At 46.0% G+C, this 22,016-nt stretch overlaps 2 protein-coding genes across 2 annotated transcripts in view; one reads left to right on the forward strand and one right to left on the reverse strand.

Moving 5' to 3' along the window:
- Window positions 1-18,102, reverse strand: part of pgs1 (phosphatidylglycerophosphate synthase 1) — a gene marked incomplete at its 5' end in the record, with an annotated part of 29,780 nt that extends 11,678 nt beyond the window's left edge. Inside the window, 6 exons of the mRNA XM_083635446.1 lie at window positions 1,839-2,017; window positions 3,295-3,484; window positions 4,659-4,758; window positions 7,001-7,078; window positions 11,761-11,971; window positions 17,987-18,102. Coding sequence (XP_083491572.1) covers window positions 1,839-2,017; window positions 3,295-3,484; window positions 4,659-4,758; window positions 7,001-7,078; window positions 11,761-11,971; window positions 17,987-18,102 — 874 coding nt within the window. The remainder of the gene's footprint in view (window positions 1-1,838; window positions 2,018-3,294; window positions 3,485-4,658; window positions 4,759-7,000; window positions 7,079-11,760; window positions 11,972-17,986) is intronic.
- A 1,458-nt stretch (window positions 18,103-19,560) lies between these two features.
- The window catches only part of LOC310774794 (suppressor of cytokine signaling 3-like), a 3,221-nt gene continuing 765 nt past the window's right edge, over window positions 19,561-22,016 (forward strand). Inside the window, exons 1-3 of the mRNA XM_083634933.1 lie at window positions 19,561-19,718; window positions 20,636-20,993; window positions 21,133-22,016. The exon at window positions 21,133-22,016 is cut by the window's right edge and continues 765 nt beyond it. Coding sequence (XP_083491059.1) covers window positions 20,865-20,993; window positions 21,133-21,654 — 651 coding nt within the window. The 5' untranslated portion in view covers window positions 19,561-19,718; window positions 20,636-20,864 and the 3' untranslated portion in view covers window positions 21,655-22,016. The remainder of the gene's footprint in view (window positions 19,719-20,635; window positions 20,994-21,132) is intronic.

Genomic DNA, 22,016 nt, shown 5'->3' on the forward strand with positions numbered 1-22,016 from the left:
CAACATGGCGACAGACAACACTAGGCTTCCAAACCTGAGTCCAAAAAACAATGGGTGGCTAGCTACAGTATGTCCAGTTTATTGACAGTCAATGGTTAGTAGTACCTGAAACCACCCATGGGTTGGTACTTGGTAGTAGCTAAATTTCTGGAGCCACTTTACAGGCATGAATCACAGAGGAGGGGAGGAGGATAGGGAAGGGAAGGGAGTGGAAATACAACCTCCGCTCTGGAGCTTTTATTTGATGAAAGACTACTCTCTCATCGTCATTCATTATCAACCTCACTCGTGTGCCTCTGAATGACTGTGCCTGTTACTGTGTGTGTGTGTGTGTGTGTGTGTGTGTGTGTGTGTGTGTGTGTGTGTGTGTACACACTATGTGCTTGTGTTATCTATCTTAGCGAGGACCACTTTGAGTTTTATACCATGGAAGGGAGGATATTTTAGGAAAGTGAGCACATTTTGGCCGGCCCTCACTTTCTCACACACCTTCAGGGGGCTGTTTGAAGGTTAAGACTTGGTTTTAAGGGTTAGGTTAGAATTGGGTTTAGGTTAAGGTTATGCATTTAGTTGTGATGGTTAAGGTTAGAGAATGCATTATGTCAATGAATGAGATAGCTAAACTGCCGTGTGTGTGTGTGTGTGTGTGTGTGTGTGTGTGTGTGAGTGTGAGTGTGAGTGTGAGTGTGAGTGTGAGAGAGAGAGAGAGAGAGTGAGAGTGTGTGTGAGTGAGTGTGTGTGTGTGTGTGTGTGTGTGTGTGTGTGTGTGTGTGTGTGTGTGTGTGTGTGTGTGTGTGTGCGTGCGCGCGTGCGTCAGTTCCCATTCCATATCGTCTTCCAGCAACACTGTGACATCAGGACTCTATTCCTGGTGTTCGTTACAACTGCGGTCCAGTGCTGCAGACATGATGTCATTCACCCCTCGACCTAACATCGTGGCAGTCTGCGCTCCAGTTACGCACACGCTGTGCGCTTGTGTTTGTGTGTGCGTGTGCGCACAAAATCCTGACAAGTTCACATCCGGCTGCACGGCTGGCCGACCGCAAGAGCTCTCTCCATCCTTCTCCCACACTTAGCTTCTCTTTCTCTCTGACACACAGGCACACACAGTCTGTCTCTCTGACCATCACTTATTTGCCTGTCGAAGCTTTCAAGCTCCATTAGCTAAATCCATCGGTTCCGCAAGCTGAAAACCCCGGTTGATGCTAGCACAACTGAGCATGAAGTGTCAAAACATAAAAATAAAAATAAAAGCTTATGAGGTGAACATGGTTCTGTGTAACTAGGGCTGGGCAATATACGGTAAGTGATTGAAATAAATACAACAACCGAGGAAGTACATTCATTTTTATCGGCAATGCAATTTTTGATAAAATTGCGGGAACTGGCAAAAGTTGCAAGTTGAAGGACTTGTTTTGCTATTTTTGTGGAAAAATCGCGGGAATTCTGAAAAATTGCAAGCCTCTGCAAATATTGCAGAGATTGGTTTAATTTGCATTAATTATTGTGATCGTAAAATGGCAATTTCCTGGAGGAAAGGGGGTGACTAGATTATGGTCTTGGATTTTGGACATCGTAATATCGTGATATTGCATGTGTTTTCTTTTTCTGGTTTTAAAGTCTGCATTACAGTAAAGTGATGTAACTTTATGAACTTAACAGACTGTTAAGCTGTTCTATTATTTGCCTTTACCCACTTAGTCATTATATCCACGTTACTGATGATTTATCAAAAATATATTATATGTCACTATATTGATATTGACGGATTTTGGTAAAAAACAATAGTGATATTTGATTTTGTCCATATCGCCCAGCCCGTTCTTTTTGGCTCCTACCTTTATATGGGTGCACCATGCCGTCCAGCATGCTGACTGAGTCATCAGGCTGGAGCTGCAGGGAGACGTCTCCCACGGCTCCCACCAGCTCGGAGAAGAAGTCAGCCACCTCGCCGCAGTCCTCCAGCAGCACGTAGCGATCCTGTCTGTTGGTGAAGTACGAGTCGCTCAGGTTGGCCCTGAAAGAGAGCGACAGAACAGAGGTCACGTTAACTGAATATTCTCCGACATTGACAGGAGTTTTTAACGACAGAAAAATCATGGTGACAGTGGTCATGTAAACAGCATAAACCAATAAGCTTTATCCGTTTATGGTCATAAACGGGTTATGAATAAACCGATAAACACACCTAGGTTTCTGGGCAATAATCGGTCTTCTCTCTGCATGTATCCAGCATAACCGGGTTTCTTTCGGGTTTATATATCTGCGCATGTACGACTTGCAGGAGAGAGAAGCACAGGAGCGCGTGAGAGGCAGGGCGAAACGCGCTGCACTCACTGGCCCCTCGGCTCTCCTCCCGGTTCTCTCCCGGCATGCCGGTCTCTCCCCCGGCCACAGCGCACCACAGCCGGCTTGGCGAGATGACGGTGAGCACGGAGCCCCTGGCTGAGCGGAGCGGGGAGCTCTGCTCTCTCTCCCCGCACAGAGCCGGTGTCCCTGTAACGGCACCGCTGCTGCACTGCACTATGTTGAAATGTGGATATTCTACAGGAGAGGACGAATATTTGTCTCGGATTGCAAATAGAATGACGTAGCCTACAGACAACAGACTCAGTCGTTCAAAACACAACACACACATAACGTTAATATCCGTGACAAATTCTGTCCGTTTTCTGACAGGTACAGTATTTCAATTCAACACACGTTGTGCGTCATGAACATTTGACGTGCTTAAGTCACCTCACGTGCCTGCCTCTGTGATGTGTGCTCGGTAAAGTTGGAAATATTATTGATAGATGCACTTCCAAAGCGACGCCTATTCCAATTTTAGTAAAGTAGACGAGATACACAACCTAATTTTCACCTAAACCATCCTCTGCGCTGGACAAATAAATTAGGAAAATGTGATTTTGCATTTTGCAACTATATTCTGTTGTTTTATTCCGGAATTAATGCCGCCTTTCTGGAGAGAAATCCGACTAATTGACTGAATCATGTAAACCCGGGTTTCTCCTATTGTCTGATTATTAAAGTGCATGTAAACGCAGAAATCAGATTATTGCCATAAACTGATTATTCCCAGTTATCAGTTTATTGTGTGCATGTAAACGCACTCATTGCATCATACGCGATAGTTTCTCTTGCTGCTTTCTAAGCAAAACGTTGTAGTCGGGTAAAGTGGGTACTTGGATTCAGAAATCAGGAAACGGGGGTACTGATTACTGAAGCCAAAAAGGTGAGAACCACTGAATAGTCTTTAGACAACCTGAACTTTGAGCGAGTGAGCTAACGTACCCGCTGATGATGATGCTGTCGTCAAACAGGTAGACTTTGATGTGCTGGACTCCGATGGTCTCGTTGAAGCGCTGAGGCACCAGCATCCGCAGCAACCCCCTCAGGTCAGGCGTGTGGTACAGAGACACACGCATCTGAGAGCTGAACCGCTGCAACAGAGGCAGCAACATGGTCCTGGAGTTTACCTCGCCTGCACACGCGCATGCGCGCGCGCGCACACACACACACACACACACACACAGGATGATAAATGTACTATTGTAAGTCTCTTTGGATAAAAGTGTCTGCTAAATGACATCATGCAGTAGTTCCAATAATGGGCTACATGGAGGTACTACAGGGGGTACTTGAGAGAAAGGGGAAAATGTAAAAATGTAAGAATAAATCATGAAAATAAATGAAACGTTAAAATAAATCTGCTCAGGAGGCACTACTGGCAACTCTTTCACTCCATTTCTTATTTTGTAATGTTATAGTCGTCAAAAGGTGGGTTATCATTCCATTCGTTGCATCATATTAGGGATGGGCATTTGAATACATTTCCATAATCGAAATTCAGGAAAATTAACGATCAATTATCGTTAATAATGTTGTTTTTTTGTTGTTTTTTTTACACAAAATGCCTATGGCAGAAAATACTGGATACTGACTGAAATTAAATCTTTATTCCTGTTCATGTTTAATGTTTTAACAAACAAGATTTGCATGCTTATGAAGGCAGCTGAGCCAGACCTCTTCAGTTGTGAGAGAGACAGCTGCTTTCTTTTTTCATCGCACTTTTCAATGCGCCTGGTGATGGTAGGCTACTTGGTGAGGGAATATGATACACTGGCTCAATCACATTGATCAGGGTTTGAAAAGCATTGCCGTCCTCAACAATACATGTCTGGGCAGCATATCCATCTGGATGGGTGATCCTGTCTGCTTGCTTTAATCCTTTGCTTGCTCTTTCTTGTTATTTTCTCCCCGTCCCAAACGTAACAGCACGCATCGTTTCACTGCAACTCTGCATTGATGGAGGTAATGTTAATTGTCACTTTAAAAAGGACCGGCGGCAGTTAAACTGTATCACTGACGGATATAATCTGCGGTTCACATGCGTGTGTCTGTCTGGGTGGGTGCGCTCTTGCATATGGGGGAGGCGAGCATGTGCGCGCGCGCGCGTGTGAAAAAAATCAATCAAAATTCCACATGATCTACGTGATTCCTTAACGATCAATTATCGATTTTTTATTATTGATGCCCATCCCTACATCAGCTATAGATTTCTCTTGCCGTTTTCTAAGCAACATGTTGTAGTCGGGTTAAGCACAGTGGGCTAAGCTAGCCAGTGACATGGTGATCTCATGGAAGAGCACACAAACCTCTTGAGCCACGTGTGTAATCTAGCAAAACGGAGACCTTCAGGTCAGGAGTGTGGCTGTTGTCCTGCGAGCGTTGTAGTGCTTCCTCCATGCAGTCCACCTGAAACACACAGTGTCAAAACATGACTAGACCTGGCACGAACTGATGTCACCAAGTAACAGTTGCTCGCATACCCCTTTCAGACAGACACGGTTCTGGTTCTGGCTCCGGCTCCGTTCTGGAGTCTCAGAACCTTGGTGCTTTCTGGCGAACCAGCCCGTGTTCACACCAGTTTAAGCGGAACCAAAGTGGGAGGACATTATTCGGTAGTCCTTCTTCAGTTTTTTTTTTTTTTTTTTAAGTTTATTAATTATTTAGTCTGGCGTTCGAGTGAACCCAGCCTTGGCCCTCTCTTCTGCAAGTTCGGCATATGACTTGCTCTTTCTTGTACTGCTTTCTAGCTTTTCTTGAGATTCGGTAGATGCCCAAATCGCCACTAAACATTTGGTTTCCTCAGGAGACCACTGCAAATTATTTTTCTTCATGTTGTCACTGCCTTCTTCTCCTTCCTGCTCGTTTTCACAGCCTAGAAAGAGACACGCCCACTGATGATGTCACGGTTCTCAAGGAAAACCAACTATTTTTTGGTTCCGCTGAGAACCAACTTTTCAGGTTCCGAACCAATTATTTTTTCGGTCTGAACACGCCGGCCAGTTCAGATTAGGGTTCTGGAACCGGAACCGGCACGGAGCCCTACCGGTGTGAAAGCCCTATCAGACCAACATTTCTTCCTAGTATGGGCCGGGAAAACCCCGCCCCAAACTCATTTGATTGGTCACCGCAATTGCTTCTTCCTGAAAATGTGCGACAAGTAAAAAAGATGTGGTTAAGATTAGGGTTTTCTTATCTAACAACGACCAGACCCAAACCCTAACAACATTGTTGTACTTGCCTAAACGTAATGTCTAGTGGGTCTACGTAATGTCTAGTGGGTCTAGTCCGGAGTCGAACCCCAGTCCTCAGATTGGAAGGCGCGCACCTTATCCATTAAGCTATAGGACCAAGCACACGCTGAGCTGCACTTTTTTCACACCCTAATCTTAACTACATTTCGCAATTGTGGCTGTGGAAGAATTTTTGGATGCATGGTGATGCATGGATTAGGTGAAATAGGCGTTTAGGCATTTCTAGGTAAAGTGGTCAACAACAAGGTCCCTGAGGGACGATTAGCTAGGTGGTGTGGTTTCCTTTCATTGTGGGAACTTGGGCTTTGCGTGCAAAGCTGCCTACAAATGCTCATGTGTGGTTATAATTAAACAGATTCATATCTTCATAGCGACTGAGAGGTTGTCCTATTTATTTCGACATATTCATATAGAATTATCCACGACATGGCGACCAATCAAATGAGGTTCTTCCGGCCCATACTAGGAAGAAATGTTGATCCAGGAACAACTGTCTGGTGAAATCAGATCGTGCACTAGACCTGAGTATCATTACTTAGGGTAAGGTTTGTTTTCTGTAGTCCAAACCATAGTTGGCTTGGGTTAAGTTGGCCCAATTACAAGCAAACCAGGGCATGAAAACAAAAGTCACATGGACTCAGATAAGGTAAAGGTAAAGTCCCAACGATTGTCACACACCTGAGTGTGCGAAATTTGTTCTCCGCATTTCACCCATCCCCTGGGGGAGCGGTGAACAGCAGCAGTGCCGCGCTCGGGAATCATTTGGTGATCTAACCCCCCAATTCCAACCCTTTGATGCTGAGTGCCAAGCAGGGAGGCAAATGGGTCCCATTTTTATAGTCTTTGGTATGACTCGGCCAGGGATCGAACTCACAACCTCCCAGTCTCAGGGCGGACACTCAAACCACAAGGCCACTGAGCTGGTTAAGATGCAACTTGTTTATTGGACAGCGTTTTGCTAATTCATCATCACACCACGAGGTTAGAGATCCCAGTCTCTTTAGCTAAGCATGACAGGCTTGTCTGTGCTCTTTGCTGTCAGTGACCTTGTCTGGTGTTCAAACCGGTTAAGAAGACGGTGAAGAAAGAGCTGAATGTGAGCATCTGTCCAGACTGCGCTTTGCCCTCGGTTCAATTTTGTTACGCTCGGCTTTCCAAGCATGACGAACTGCTGGCTATCACATGTTAAACATCGCTCTCCTTACAGCCAGAAAACCTAAACACACACACACACCTCGTGTACCTCGTTACTTTTATACCTTATCTTTATTACCTAACTTATTGTCTTGTCTAAACGCACCTAGGGGATTGCTTCAATTTCGTTGTTCTTAAACTTGCTTTGTGACCATGACAAATAAAGGTTACAGAATGCAACATGATGTATGAACTATTCTGACCAGGTCCTGCTCCAGCGGACCTGTCCCCAGATACAGCGAGGCCATCACCACTCGCCTCTTAGCCGTCTTGATGCGTGCCTGAAAGGGGAAAAGAAGAAGAAGCTGTCACTCTTTTTATGCCTCAATAGCAAAGGACTTGGTGACATTCTAAAAAGCTTTTGTTAACTGTTGCCAAAATAAACAACACAAAACTATAACTGTACATTGTGAATATATAGGGGTATGAGGGTTCTGCTCATGCATGACTGGCATTATGAAATGCTATGCAGAAAGTAAATACAACATTCCTGCCTGTCACATGTTGTTGCACACAAACGGCAAAAATAGCATTTGGCAGGTGACAGAAGCGACTTAAGAAGTTCAGATTCAGAATGAGGTGTATGTGTGTGTGTGCGCGCGTGCGTGCGTGTGTGTGTGTGTTAGAGCTTAGAGGTATGAATGATCTATAAATACATCTAATAGAATGTAATTTTAACAACCTTTCCACCTGGTTCTGGGAATTCTTTTACCACTCACACACTCATATTATGTAAATGTATTTAATTTACCCACAGCCAAGACAGAATTTGCATACAACACACATCATGATGAACTCACTGGAATCCTGACATGTGTGCTATGTGTAGCATTTTTACGCACGCACGCACGCGCGTGCGCACACACACACACACACACACACACACACACACACACACACACACACACACACAGGGTCAAAAAGGTGACAAAACATGAAGATGCATTATAACTAGGTGAGTTTAAGGGCATGTTCCCCACAGAATATTTTTTGTGTGTTTAATTAAGTGTTTAATTATTATTTAAATGCATTTTTCTAGTAAAGAATATATATCAAAACTAACAGTGGTGAGTGGTAAGGGAGTGAGGGAGGAGGATGGAAAAAGAAATACTGTATCAGTGCATCACTTTCATGAACACTTCCAAGTCCAACATGAAGTCGCTCGAACATGGCCACATCATCCGAACGCAGCATAAGCAACAGCCACATTCACAACGGGAGAGGCTGTAGCAGTAGCAGAGGGACATGCAGGGAGAGAGTATTCCATTAATTGGATGACCTCGTATTTATTCAAAAGAAAACAAGCTGTCCGCATAGGAGACACTTTGTCAGCGGCCCTCACTGTGGATACAGGTGTTCCCCAAGGATCCATACTGGGCCCACTCCTTTTCAGTTTATACATAAACAATCTCCCATCTTCATGCCCATCTGTCAGTCTCCAAATGTATGCCGATGACACCGTTCTCTATACTCACGCAAAAAATCGTCAACAGGCTGCATGCAAACTCTCTGAAGCACTGATCAACGTCTCCAACTGGCTGCACCAATCACACTTGCACCTGAATGTCAACAAAACCGTCTGCATGTTTTTCTCCAAAAGAACGACAGAGGCCCATCAGCCGGATGTGTTCATCGATGGTGAAAAACTTAAAGTAGTATCTGATTTTAAATACCTCGGCATCACTCTGGACTCCAACTTAAGATTTAAAAAACACATAAAAAAGATCACCCATACAGTGAAGTTTGGCCTCGCCAACTTCCGATTCATCCGTCCTTTCCTGTCAACAGAAGCAGCCCTGCTTTACATGAATGCAATGATTATTTCCCACCTATCATACTGTATAACTAGCTGGTCACAAGCAGGATCATCAACCTCTCACCAACTCCAGTCCCTTTATAAGCAAGCAATAAAGATCTTGGACAAGAAGCCCCGCCGTTACCACCACTGTCACATCATTAAAAAGTATAACTTACTCACCCTGGACAGACTTAAAATATACAATGATGCCTGTCTTGTTTTTAAAATCCTGCATGGACTTGCCCCTCCACCAATGAATCAGTTTGTCGTAATAAAAAATAACACCAGACTCACGAGGTCAGTCTCAAGAGGGGAATGTGTGGTTCCATTTAGAGGGAGCACTTTTAGTCGTTCAGCTTTCTCTGTCCGAGCCACACAGTACTGGAACAGTCTGCCTCTCAATTTAAGGAGCTGCCCAACATTTGGACTATTTAAAAATACTTTAAAAAATTGGCTTAAAGAACACCAGAGTTGTACTCATTTCTAGATAGATGACAGTGCACCACTGTCATCTATCTACTGTATGTGTGGACATTGCTCTCACTCTGTATTTTTAATCCCACATTGTTTCTAACCCATTGCTTTGTTTTTCATCATAATTGCTATATTGTTGACTTGATATTGTTTTGTTTTTCATTTTAATTGTTTTATTGTTATACTGTGACCTGTTGACCATATTGTTAACTTGTCCAGGGACTACAGATGCAAATTAGCCTCTTGGCTAAATCTGACACATTTACACTGTAGTGTGAACTAGAGTGTGGATTGATGTGTATTGTCCCTGTCAAATAAATCTTAAATAAATAAATTCAGTGACTATATGACTGTTTCAAAATGAAGCTGGCAATGATTTATTCACCTGCCGCACTGTTGTTCGAGATGATAATACAGTATTTACATGCCTCTATGATATGGTCTCTGCTGACCACTGTACTCTGCCTGACCCTGAGCCAATCACATCACCGCTTCAGACAGCACCCGATTCCATACATAAATATAAAAGAATTACTAGTGCAGTGCCCGTTCGCACCACTGCTGCACAGAGCGCTGTTCGCCCTGTCCGCCGCTGCAGAGAGCGTTGCTCGTTTGTTTATTAAAAGTTTATTAATCTCGAAAGTGTCCAAATTAGCGATGGGTATCGTTTGGATTTGATCTATACCGATACCGATCAGAGTTAGTCAGGTTCAGTAAAGCACCGTGACGTTTGTGCGTCATGGTGAACCCGAGGCGCTTTTTTTTTTTTTTTTTTTCGTTTATTTGGACGGGACAGTGCAAAATTAATGAACACAGAAACCACAGAACAGATAGTAAAACCTGGAACATAGTAAAAGTGTAAAAATTGCCGGATTTAGCACGAGGCTAATTTCCATCCGTTGTCCCCATAAAACATAAAACACAAAAAACATAGAGCGTAAAACGTAGAACATAATAAAAACATACATAGAACATAGGTAGCAGCAGTACACTCTAAAACTACGTAAAACATGAGTAGCAACAAAACACTCTAAAATACATGGCAGCAATTACACTTAGAAAAATAAAAATACATAATAATAATACACACAAAAAAGAGAAGAAAAACATACTACCTGTGGACACATGACTGGTTTGTTTTCAGCCATTTTTTAAGTGTACCTTTAAAAACGGCAAGGGTGGGGGTGTCCCTTATGGAGACGGGGAGACTATTCCATATTTGGCTGCCTTTTATCGATAGGACATTTTGACCAAACGTGGTCATTCTACGATGGACCTTACAATCACCCCTGGTGTCTGATCTAGTGCCGAGTCCAGTGAGTCTATTTTTTGGGATGAATTCCTGTAACGGAGGGGGAGCTAGTCCATGTAGGCATTTGAAGAAGAAACAGGCACTCTTTAAGACCTTGAGATTTTCAAAGCTCAGGAATTGATGTTGTTCCAGAATGTTACAGTGGTGGTATGACAAAGGTTTTCTAGCAAATGCCTTGATGGCTCTGTAATACAGCTGTTCAATAGGTTTTATGACAGTGGCACCTGCAAATGACCAGTTTGTGAAGCAGTATTCAATGTGAGAGAAAATCATGCAGTGAAGATATGTTTTAGCTGCATCAACTGTTAAGAAAGGCCGGATTTGTCTAAAATTAACTAAGTTAAAATTAATTGTGCTTTTCATTTTTTTGATGTGTTTCTTGAAGGAAAGGTTCGAGATCAAAATGACTCCGAGGTACTGTCGTGGATAATTCTATACGAATATGTCGAAATAAATAGGACACCTTCTCAGTCGCTGTGAAGATATGGATCTGTTTAATTATAACCACACATGAACATTTATAGGCAGCTTTGCACGCAAAGCCCAAGTTCCCACAATGAAAGGAAACCACACCACCTAGCTAATCGTCCCTCAGGGACCTTGTTGTTGACCACTTTACCTAGAAATGCCTAAACGCCTATTTCACCTATTCCATGCATGCGTCATCCAAAAATTCTTCCACAGTACTTGAAATGGGAGACCAATTCCAATCCCCCCCCCCCAGGAACACATTGGACCTTGTGATACCAACTGGTCGTTTGCTGAACATCATGCATACAGTTTTTTTTGTATTTAGCAACAGGCACATGTTTTGCAGCCAGTGTTGGACCTCTTCCAATACCTCTTCTGTCTCAGAATCATCACAGGACAGAATCATCACAGGACAGTCGCTTGCTTTATCAGACTCTGTTGTGTGATTCATCACAGGACAGTCGCTTGCTTTATCAGACTCTGTTGTGTGATTCGACAGCACGATGCCTCCTATCATAAAACTAGTTTTCTTCCAAAATATACTACTGATCTTTTAAATATTTTAAACGTGACACAAGCGTAGTGACAGGACAGGAATGTAAACACGCACCATCAAACGCCTGGTGCCGCTTCGTCATAGTTAGGAAACAGTAAAAAAAAAAAAAAAAAAAATCTGATAGCTGCACCGAACATCCAGGACCTTATCAATACTCCTGGTACAAACCAATCAGGAACCGGTACCAAATAATACCGGTGTTTGGTACCCATCCCTAGTCCAAATTGTACCAAATCCGACACTGCACATGTAAAAATTGCTCTCGGCAGGTAATTATTTTCAGTTTACCAGCCCATGGCAGGTGAACCAAAAAGATCATTGACTTGACACAGCTCCCTACCACGCCACCCACCTTCATAGCCTGGTAGAACTGGTCCGGGGAGGTGAGGATGTGGATGTTGGCGCCTGGCACCCGGAAGGCAGGTACATGCTCTGCCATCCATCGGAAGCGGGCATGGAGGCCGTCTGTGCCCTGAGCTCCGGCCGAACCCGCAGGCCTGGAGACGCGGGCTGGGGCCGGGTCGGCTTCTGCCAGCAGCGGGGCCAGCAGCAGCACCGATGACCTGAAAGAGAGGACGACTTCTTTACTGGGTAGTACAGAGAGTCAACACTGACAGAAGGTGAGAGGGGGTAGTCTGCTTTACTGGGTAGTACAGAGAGTCACTGACAGAAGGTGTGAGAGGGGATGGTCTGCTTTACTGGGTAGTACAGAGAGTCACTGACAGAAGGTGTGAGAGGGGATGGTCTGCTTTACTGGGTAGTACAGAGAGTCACTGACAGAAGGTGTGAGAGGGGATGGTCTACTTTACTGGGTAGTACAGAGAGTCACTGACAGAAGGTGTGAGGGGATGGTCTGCTTTACTGGGTAGTAGAGAGTCAACGCTGACAGAAGGTGTGAGAGGGGATGGTCTACTTTACTGGGTAGTACAGAGAGTCACTGACAGAAGGTGTGAGAGGGGATGGTCTGCTTTACTGGGTAGTACAGAGAGTCACTGACAGAAGGTGTGAGAGGGGATGGTCTGCTTTACTGGGTAGTACAGAGAGTCACTGACAGAAGGTGTGAGAGGGGATGGTCTACTTTACTGGGTAGTACAGAGAGTCACTGACAGAAGGTGTGAGGGGATGGTCTGCTTTACTGGGTAGTAGAGAGTCAACGCTGACAGAAGGTGTGAGAGGGGATGGTCTACTTTACTGGGTAGTACAGAGAGTCACTGACAGAAGGTGTGAGAGGGGATGGTCTGCTTTACTGGGTAGTACAGAGAGTCACTGACAGAAGGTGTGAGAGGGGATGGTCTGCTTTACTGGGTAGTACAGAGAGTCATTGACAGAAGGTGTGAGAGGGGATGGTCTACTTTACTGGGTAGTACAGAGAGTCACTGACAGAAGAAGTGAGAGGGGATGGTCTGCTTTACTGGGTAGTACAGAGAGTCAACACTGACAGAAGGTGAGAGGGGGTGGTCTGCTTTACTGGGTAGTACAGAGAGTCAACACTGACAGAAGGAGTGAGAGGGGATGGTCTGCTTTACTGGGTAGTACAGAGAGTCAACACTGACAGAAGGAGTGAGAGGGGATGGTCTGCTTTACTGGGTAGTACAGAGAGTCAACACTGACAGAAGGAGTGAGAGGGGATGGTCTGCTTTACTGGGTAGTACAGAGAGTCACTTACAGAAGGTGTGAGAGGGGATGGTCTGCTTTACTGGGTAGTACAGAGAGTCACTGACAGAAGGTGTGAGAGGGGATGGTCTGCTTTACTGGGTAGTACAGAGCGTCACTGACAGAAGGTGTGAGAGGGGATGGTCTGCTTTACTGGGTAGTACAGAGAGTCACTGACAGAAGGTGTGAGAGGGGATGGTCTACTTTACTGGGTAGTACAGAGAGTCACTGACAGAAGGTGTGAGGGGATGGTCTGCTTTACTGGGTAGTAGAGAGTCAACGCTGACAGAAGGTGTGAGAGGGGATGGTCTACTTTACTGGGTAGTACAGAGAGTCACTGACAGAAGGTGTGAGAGGGGATGGTCTGCTTTACTGGGTAGTACAGAGAGTCACTGACAGAAGGTGTGAGAGGGGATGGTCTACTTTACTGGGTAGTACAGAGAGTCACTGACAGAAGGTGTGAGGGGATGGTCTGCTTTACTGGGTAGTAGAGAGTCAACGCTGACAGAAGGTGTGAGAGGGGATGGTCTACTTTACTGGGTAGTACAGAGAGTCACTGACAGAAGGAGTGAGAGGGGATGGTCTACTTTACTGGGTAGTACAGAGAGTCACTGACAGAAGGTGTGAGAGGGGATGGTCTGCTTTACTGGGTAGTACAGAGAGTCATTGACAGAAGGTGTGAGAGGGGATGGTCTGCTTTACTGGGTAGTACAGAGAGTCACTGACAGAAGGAGTGAGAGGGGATGGTCTACTTTACTGGGTAGTACAGAGAGTCATTGACAGAAGGTGTGAGAGGGGATGGTCTACTTTACTGGGTAGTACAGAGAGTCACTGACAGAAGAAGTGAGAGGGGATGGTCTACTTTACTGGGTAGTACAGAGAGTCATTGACAGAAGGTGTGAGAGGGGATGGTCTGCTTTACTGGGTAGTACAGAGAGTCACTGACAGAAGGAGTGAGAGGGGATGGTCTGCTTTACTGGGTAGTACAGAGAGTCACTGACAGAAGGAGTGAGAGGGGATGGTCTACTTTACTGGGTAGTACAGAGAGTCATTGACAGAAGGTGTGAGAGGGGATGGTCTGCTTTACTGGGTAGTACAGAGAGTCAACACTGACAGAAGGTGAGAGGGGATGGTCTGCTTTACTGGGTAGTACAGAGAATCACTGACAGAAGGTGTGAGAGGGGATGGGGACGCCTTGTAAAAGTGAACCAGATTCGAACCCACAACATGGCAGGCCCGTGTCTGCTGATCCACCAGTGTGGCACACAATCTGCACTCGGTGACTGTTGCCTACAGTACGGTGTTTTTTTTAGGATTTCAAACAATGAGTGATTCAGCTGTTGACGCAGGGACACTGATACTTGTAAGCACACACAACCTCGCAAACCTTGAAAGCCAGACACAGAACCCATGAGGTTTTCATGTAGTGTGGTTTCTCCGTCTGTCTCCTTGAGTTCACCCTCTGTCCTTGTTTCTCTCTGCTACACAATCGCACTATTTGGTCTGACAATAACGACCACATTCAATAAAGAAAGGGTGTAGACATAGCTGAGACCCTCAGGCAGGCTGGTTGGTATGAATCAAGTTCAGGGTCTGAAAACAACATAGCACACAGCCAGTATGGGTCTATGTTTGGATGTAACCCACACAAAGCGTCTGAGAGAAGGCGTCAGAGCAAACAGGAGAAATCACATTACACGCACGCACACACGCACGCAGTGCAAAGCCTTTCTTGGACTGGTTTTCGATCTTGTGTTGATTTCTATCTCCTTCTTATTCTTGATTGTTCCTTACTGATGTTTTTTCATGTGTAGCATTGTATTGTATTATTGTGTATTGTAGTGTCATTCCTTTTTCAGGTTGCCAAGACCTCACGACCACAATGGAAAGAAGTTCAACAACTTTATTGTGATATCCTTGATGAGTTATTTTATACTGCATGCCTATTGCTGTTAGTGTATAGTATTGTTTTTTTCTCTCTAATAAATTCATTCGTTCATTCATTCACTGTGCTGGGAGTTCTGCAGCAAAACAAAGAAAACGGGATTTCCCCTTGTCAAGGCTGCCGGTCATAAAGACACCAAGATTAAACAGAAGGCATAACTTTAACTATTGTGTATAAGAGAACTTCCTCATTGTCTATAGCTCAGGCTGAATGATCTTTTTACGACGGGGCAAACTACAAAGGTTGGCTAAAGGAGTATAGTTTAGTAGTAGGCCTGTGAAGATCTAATAGACCTCTCTTTCAAAGTTACCGTAAGCGGTCAAAGATAAGATAGTGTGAGAGTGACAGAAGATACGCAGCACCATCTGAAATGATATGATCACTGTTCAAGCTTTTCATTTCAGCACAGAGAACTGTGATTTGAGGATAACTGAGACAGTTTCAGTCCTGAGATTTAATGAGGTTAGAGTATAAGTTAATGCTAAATAGAAAACTGCAATGAATAGAGGAGCTATTTGGTAATTTACTGCAAGCTGTGTGTGTGCATTTAGATTCCTCTGGCCTGATTTGAAGCATGTGACAGACTGAATGCCGTCTGTTCTCTCTCTCTCTCTCTCTCACACGTGTGTGTGTGTGTGTGTGTGTGTGTGTGTGTGTGTGTGTGCGTGTGTGTGTGCGTGTGCGTGTGCGTGTGCGTGTGCGTGTGCGTGTGCGTGTGCGCATGTGCTTGTGGTTTCTTGGAGAGTGAGTGTTGTTTGAGTGCCTGGGGTTTTCGGTTACTGTGGGTGGTTGTAAGGTGTCTTTAAGCAAGATGTTTTATTAAAGAACACCAAACGTGTCTTTCTCTCTCTCTGAAACACAGTTACGTCTTCATAATAACCATTGGAACATAACCTAACCTGTGGCATCTCGTTTCTGTATGTCCTCATTCAAACCCTGATGAAGGCCATGAACCAAAATGCATTCACCAAAAACTAGTGATGCACCAATATGAAGATATTGGCCGATACGAGAACCGATCTTAACATTGCTGTTATGGCCGATAACCGATATTTACCGATGTCGATATGATCTGTATAAAACACATTTCTATAATAATTTTTGTACATGTTGAAAAACACATGTAAACACTGTGAATTTGAAAAACGAATGGATTTCTTTATTTCCAGAACATTTGGAAAAGCGCATAAATCATAGATTTACCTCATTGTTTCCTCTCTGAAAATTCAGATAATACCGATAACTGATATTGCAACATGGAAAAATAGAAAAGTACTAATTTCCATGTGTATGCCCTCGTTCCCCTCGACCACAGCATCCAACAAGTCTACACGCCTTCAGCTACTGGGAAAGTCACTCTTAATCTCCGTCATAAAGTAATTTCTATCTATCGTCACAGGCATTTCCCAAAACGCAGTATGTGATGTTACTTTCCCTTGTGCCATTTTGGGTTACGGTATGCAGAAACCTGGTTTAGGTGTTAAGAGGAAAAAAAACTAAAAATTGTATACGTCGACAAGCATGAATGTCTTCTATTCAGGTCCTCGAGGTCTGTAGCTGGTTTTGGTTCCTTCCTGGTGGTTAATGAGCTACACCTGGATTGAGTTCAGCCCGACAACATGTAGCAAACCATGTATTTAAACGGAAACGGCAGTGCTTTGAACACCCTGTTGTGTGATGGAAGCGTTACACCTATCTGTTGGATCCACTGTGCCATATGTGCCTCTTTAAACAGGGGGATTTATAGACACCTGGCTGCTGATAGGGTAACACCTCTGACCCACCCACCAAACAAGACAAGTGACAACGTATCTCGCAGCCTGTTGCACACCGTTTTGTACAAACATGACGTTCAACCCAGAAACGGCGGTGCACGTTTTGCACCATGTGCTCCGTTTTACGGGTTGAATGTCACATTTCCTCTAAACTGTTTGCAACGGTTTTCAACAGGCTTTGATGTATGTTGCCTCTCGTTTTGTGGGCGTGTCGGAGGTGTTACCCACCCAATCAGCAGCGATGTGTATAAACCCTGCCGTTTAAAGAGGCAGTGCACACAGTGGATCCACTGCTTGTGTCAGACAACAGTGAGGACCACCGTTTCCGTTGAAATAAACCGTTTGCTACATGTTGGCAGTGCTGAACTCAAGCCTGGTGTCAACTTAGTAGATCCAGCCCGTGTGACTCGTTAACCACTAGGGAGGAAATAAAAAACCTGACCAGTATGTAAGTGATTAGTTGCTGCTTATCTGAGCTTTGGAGAGTTAAACCGCATCCGTCAGATCAGTGGTTTTCTATTCTGGTCCTTGTTTTCTATCCTTCCACAACTGCTTTCACCTGGCATTCCAGGTGTAAACCAGTCCCTGCTTAGATGGTTAGACGGAGAACCAGCAGGTCTGTTGCCTGGGGAGTGAGAGAAACAAGTCACAACGAGGAACCGTGCCAGGAGCAACACAAAGTTGTTCATGGTTGTTGAAGATAACGTGACAGCCCTTAATCTAACATACCATTTTCACGCGGGCCATTTTGTGTCGAAAAGCCAGGGTAAACACAGGTGCAAGCAAAATACTAATGGGGGTTTCCAACTTCCATGATTGCAAGTTGGAAACCCTCATTACTGTTTTGCTTGTGTTTACCCTGCCTTTTCGACACAAAATGGCCCCCATGAAAAGGGTATATTATGTAAACAATCGCGATATTTCCCAAATACGCTTGAAAGATGCAGTGCTAGATTGGCTGATTAGTCGGACAGAAATGTGCAAACATAACGCTACAGAATATTGGCTTTTTCTATTGAGCCCATCACTGATTTGTCAAAATGCAAAACGAGCACACCATGCATGCACGGACATCTTTCCAACAACTGCAAGGCATCTTTGACTTGTTTCATAACAGGACGACGCGTGACACACGGTCACTGTCTAACGTAAACGACGTTACAGGAGCATGACAGTGTTATCCCGTGACAAACCGTGTCTCTTACCCCCTCCTTCTGTCCCGTGCCCGAAACAGTCGGTCAGATATTCGGGTAAAGACTCCGGCGAGGGCCGGTGTGTACATAGAGTACACCAGCCTCCTCCAGGACATGGGAGCCGCCATTGCTGCAGTGGGTTGGTTTTGAATAAACTTTATCGATAGCGCCTGAAGTTTACACTCACACTGCGTTCACAGTCTGTGTGACAGACAGACAATGACAACTGCTGCGCGGTGTTGGCTTCCATTGAGCAATATACAGTTACCACTGTTGTCATTTTTAAAGCAGCCTAAAGCAATACAATACAATTCAAAGAACTGTCGGCTATTCGTCTGTCTCTGTCTGTGGTCACGAAATGATGAATTATACGCGACCTCTAGTGGCCGAGCTCTAAATTGTAACTCAAATTTAATTTAACCAAACAGGGTCGTCAATTCACTGTTTAAAATAATGTTTTATTTTTATTTATATGGTTTCAGTCGTTGCAAGACTATGGATATTGTTGTACATTAAACACGTGTTTGTTGGGCTTGTGAGAGTGGCGTGTGTTTAGGACTTCCAGGGTGTTTTTGTACAAATTGTATAGCCTACATAGGCTTAATTAATAAGGTATATAGGCTACATTTCTGCATTTGCTATCAAAACTCTCAACCTATTCCTATCAAATTTCCGAGGGTAGGAGACAAGATAAATTATTTTATCAGTGATCAATTAGGCTATTAGAGGCGTACCTCACCATATATAGCCTACTATAAGCGTGAGTGATATAGTTCTAATCGTCGAATCTCGTAATTAATTAATTGGCCTTTCGTGGCACATGATTGCCCCTGGTCCAATTGTCACACCCATGATGCCGCCCGTGATACTGGAACCGGTGTCTTGCTCAAGGGCACTTCAGCAGGGCAGACTTCCCGTCAGTAGTCTGTGAAATTACTTGTCTGTCACGCAGAGGGAAGGAGGCTGAAAAGGAAATGAAATTGGTATATTTAATTAAGCCTGTTGTCAAAATTAACATTTTGGACTGCACGTGGCTCCCACATATCAGCCAAGTGTTCAGCTCTGCATTCATCTCTTTCTGCAGCCGTGTGCAGAATCATCATTTAACATCATATTTTGCATTCTGCCATATTTTCTGCTTTTAACTTTTTCACCTTGTCGAGAAGGGAACCCACCAATACCAGGAAACAGTCCGGCAAAGGTCACACTGATTATTTATTGGCAATCTGCCAAGTGCGTGCGTACGTGTATGTGTGTGTATCTGTCCGTGTGTGTGTGTGTGTGTGCGTGTGCGTGTGTGTGTGTGTGTGTGTGTGTGTGTGTGTGTGTGTGTGTGTGTGTGTGTGTGTGTGTGTGTGTGTGCGTGTGCGTGTGCGTGTGCGTGTGCGTGTGCGTGTGCGTGTGTGTGTGTGTGTGCGTGCGTGCGTGTGTTTACTGGAAGAACCTCTGAACGGAGGAGGTGGAGCCTTACGAACATCGACTTTACTCACTGGAAACAACCTCCAGTAACCTGCCTGCCTGCTGCCTCCACACGGACAGACAGCCAGCCAGACAGAGCCGCTCACTGGGCCCAGAGAGATCACCACATTCCTCCGCTGAGGAGAAAACCCACACAGCCTGCGACCCTTTCTGGATTTTAATGCCTGAGTTAATCATCTATCTAGCACTACTCTCGGGTAGTTTGGACATCTTATCCTCGTACTACGACGAGCGGCTCCGGTGCCGGGTGGAAAATATCTACAAGGTAAGTTAAGACTGTAAAAAAAAAGCATCCGCGGCGCTTCGCTGTAACGTTAACGTTATATCGAAGCAGCCTATTCAAGCAGGGCACAAAAGAGATTGTGGGATTGTGCAAAAATGCTCTACAGGGTTTGTTATTCAGGCTCTCTGTATACGGACTGCTGGTGCATATTTAGCCTACTGCAGCCAAGGGGCATTCGTTTGCTCCATATAGCTGAGCCGGACATTCAATATTTCTGTGCTGGAGAGGTATAATTTTAGGATTATTTTAATATTATTTTCCAAATGGTGGATGGATCGGCTTATTCCGTTATGGCGCCTCTCTCTCTCTCACACACACACAGCAATAAGCACCCTCCGCCTCTCTGTCCCGTCCCGTCCTGCACGGCGAGGCTGTGTAGTCTATCAGCCCATCAGAGCGGAGCAGGCTAGACGGGACAGTGAAACTGGAGAAAGGGGCCTCTGTGGCTGAGTCGGGGATAAGGCAATGGGGTTATTTATTGAAGGGAGAGAGAAAAGCGCTCCGGACTCATTCACTATCACAGTGGCCCCGTTTCTGAAATCCCCTGTTGCGAGATGCCCGATCGAAGACAATTGAAAGCAATCAGGATCCAGTTGCTGTCTGGATGCACGGTGCACCAGCCAGCGAGTAACCCGGGATAAATATAACCCACCCAGTCGCTTGTCCTGTCTTGTGCATTTGTCACAGTCATGACAACTGCAACTTGCATGCGAGTAAAGCCGAGATATCCAGTGTTGCACAGCCGATGTCCATGCTTGCAACCGCCAACTGCACATTCTTGGGTATGAGTGCCAGTTACAAAAAGGGGGGGGGGGGGGACTGCAACACGTGTGCATCACATAAAGGATGGACATGTCACAGTTTTGTGTCTCATCTCTCCTCCATCTTCCTGCTCCCAGCTGTGTTTAGGTGGTCTCTCCCAGCCCCTCTCTGGATGCATCGGACTCCCCTGCCCCGGGGCCCTGGACCCGGTGTGTGACCCCGCCTCCCTCTCCCCTCTCTCCCTCTCTTCCTTCCCCTCCCTTCTTCCCCTCCACCCCTGCCCCCCTCTCACCTGTCCTCCTTCACCCCCCCGCTCTGGGCCCCCTGCCCCTCGACCAGCAGGCAGAGGCAGGGGGCCATGGCGCCATGGTAACCCTCAGCCGACGCAGCCCCCTCGCCATGAGCAGCGGGACAACCCCAGACGGCAGGGGTCCGGGGTCGAGCTTTGCCCCCCATCGCTACAAGCCCTTCAGCTCGCACGCACACTACCAGCAGGTCAGTCACATGCTGCAGGCGAAAGCGTGTGCAACATTATCACTAATAGCTGTAACCGGTGATTTATTTATGAATCGTCCCTGTACTAAATCTGTGACTGATGACTTAATGATGGCGTGCTTCTCTCTTCCTTGTGCAGGTGATGTGTGCGCTGCGTAAGCTCCAGGAGAGTGGCTTCTACTGGGGGGCCGTGGGGGGGCGGGAGGCCAGCTCCCTGCTCCGCGCCGAGTCCCCCGGCACCTTCCTGGTCCGGGACTCGTCCGACCACCACCACTTCTTCACCCTCTCCGTGCAGACGGCCCGCGGCACCAAGAACCTGCGCATCCACAGCGAGGGCGGCGGCTTCTTCCTGCAGCCCGACCTCCGCAGCACTCGCGAGCCGCCGCAGTTCGACTGTGTGCTGAAACTCATAGCGCACTACATGGGGAGGCCAGAGGGGGCGATAGAGGGGGCTGCCGGCGGGGGCAACGTGTATCTGATCCACACCGGGGGAGAGAGGGTGCCCTTGGAGCTGCGGCGGCCGCTCTCCTCCTCGCTCTCCTCGCTGCAACACCTGTGCAGGAGGACGCTGAACAACGTAGGGCTGGGGGGGCCGGCGCGCCCCGAGCACCTCCCGCTCGCGCTGAGAGACTTCCTGGAGGAGTACGACTCTCCCATATGACTGACGGCAACACCAGAGCTTCCAACCAGACCAGTTCTCAGTGCGTACGCCGACCACAGCCTTAGATGCCAATCTGAGGTCAGCGTGAGGTCAGGTTTCCCGTAGGGGGCAGAATCTGATGAGCGTACACCCGACTGATCCCAGATCTGTACATGGATCTGCACCAGAGCCTCCCGCTGACCCGTGGGCCGGGAAGGGGAGGAGCCTCGTCCGGGTAACCTTCCCAAAACTGAGCGCCAGCCAAGTGGCAGACGAAGCCCGAGGTCAGAGGTCAAGGCTTCCTTCGACTGACTCAGACGCAGAGCAGAGGCTCGTAGAAGATGAACCCGATTGGTCGATATTAACGATGACAGCGACGGCGT

Source organism: Poromitra crassiceps, assembly GCF_964638095.1.
Source record: "Poromitra crassiceps genome assembly, chromosome: 4".
In the NCBI taxonomy this organism is placed as follows: domain Eukaryota; kingdom Metazoa; phylum Chordata; class Actinopteri; order Beryciformes; family Melamphaidae; genus Poromitra; species Poromitra crassiceps.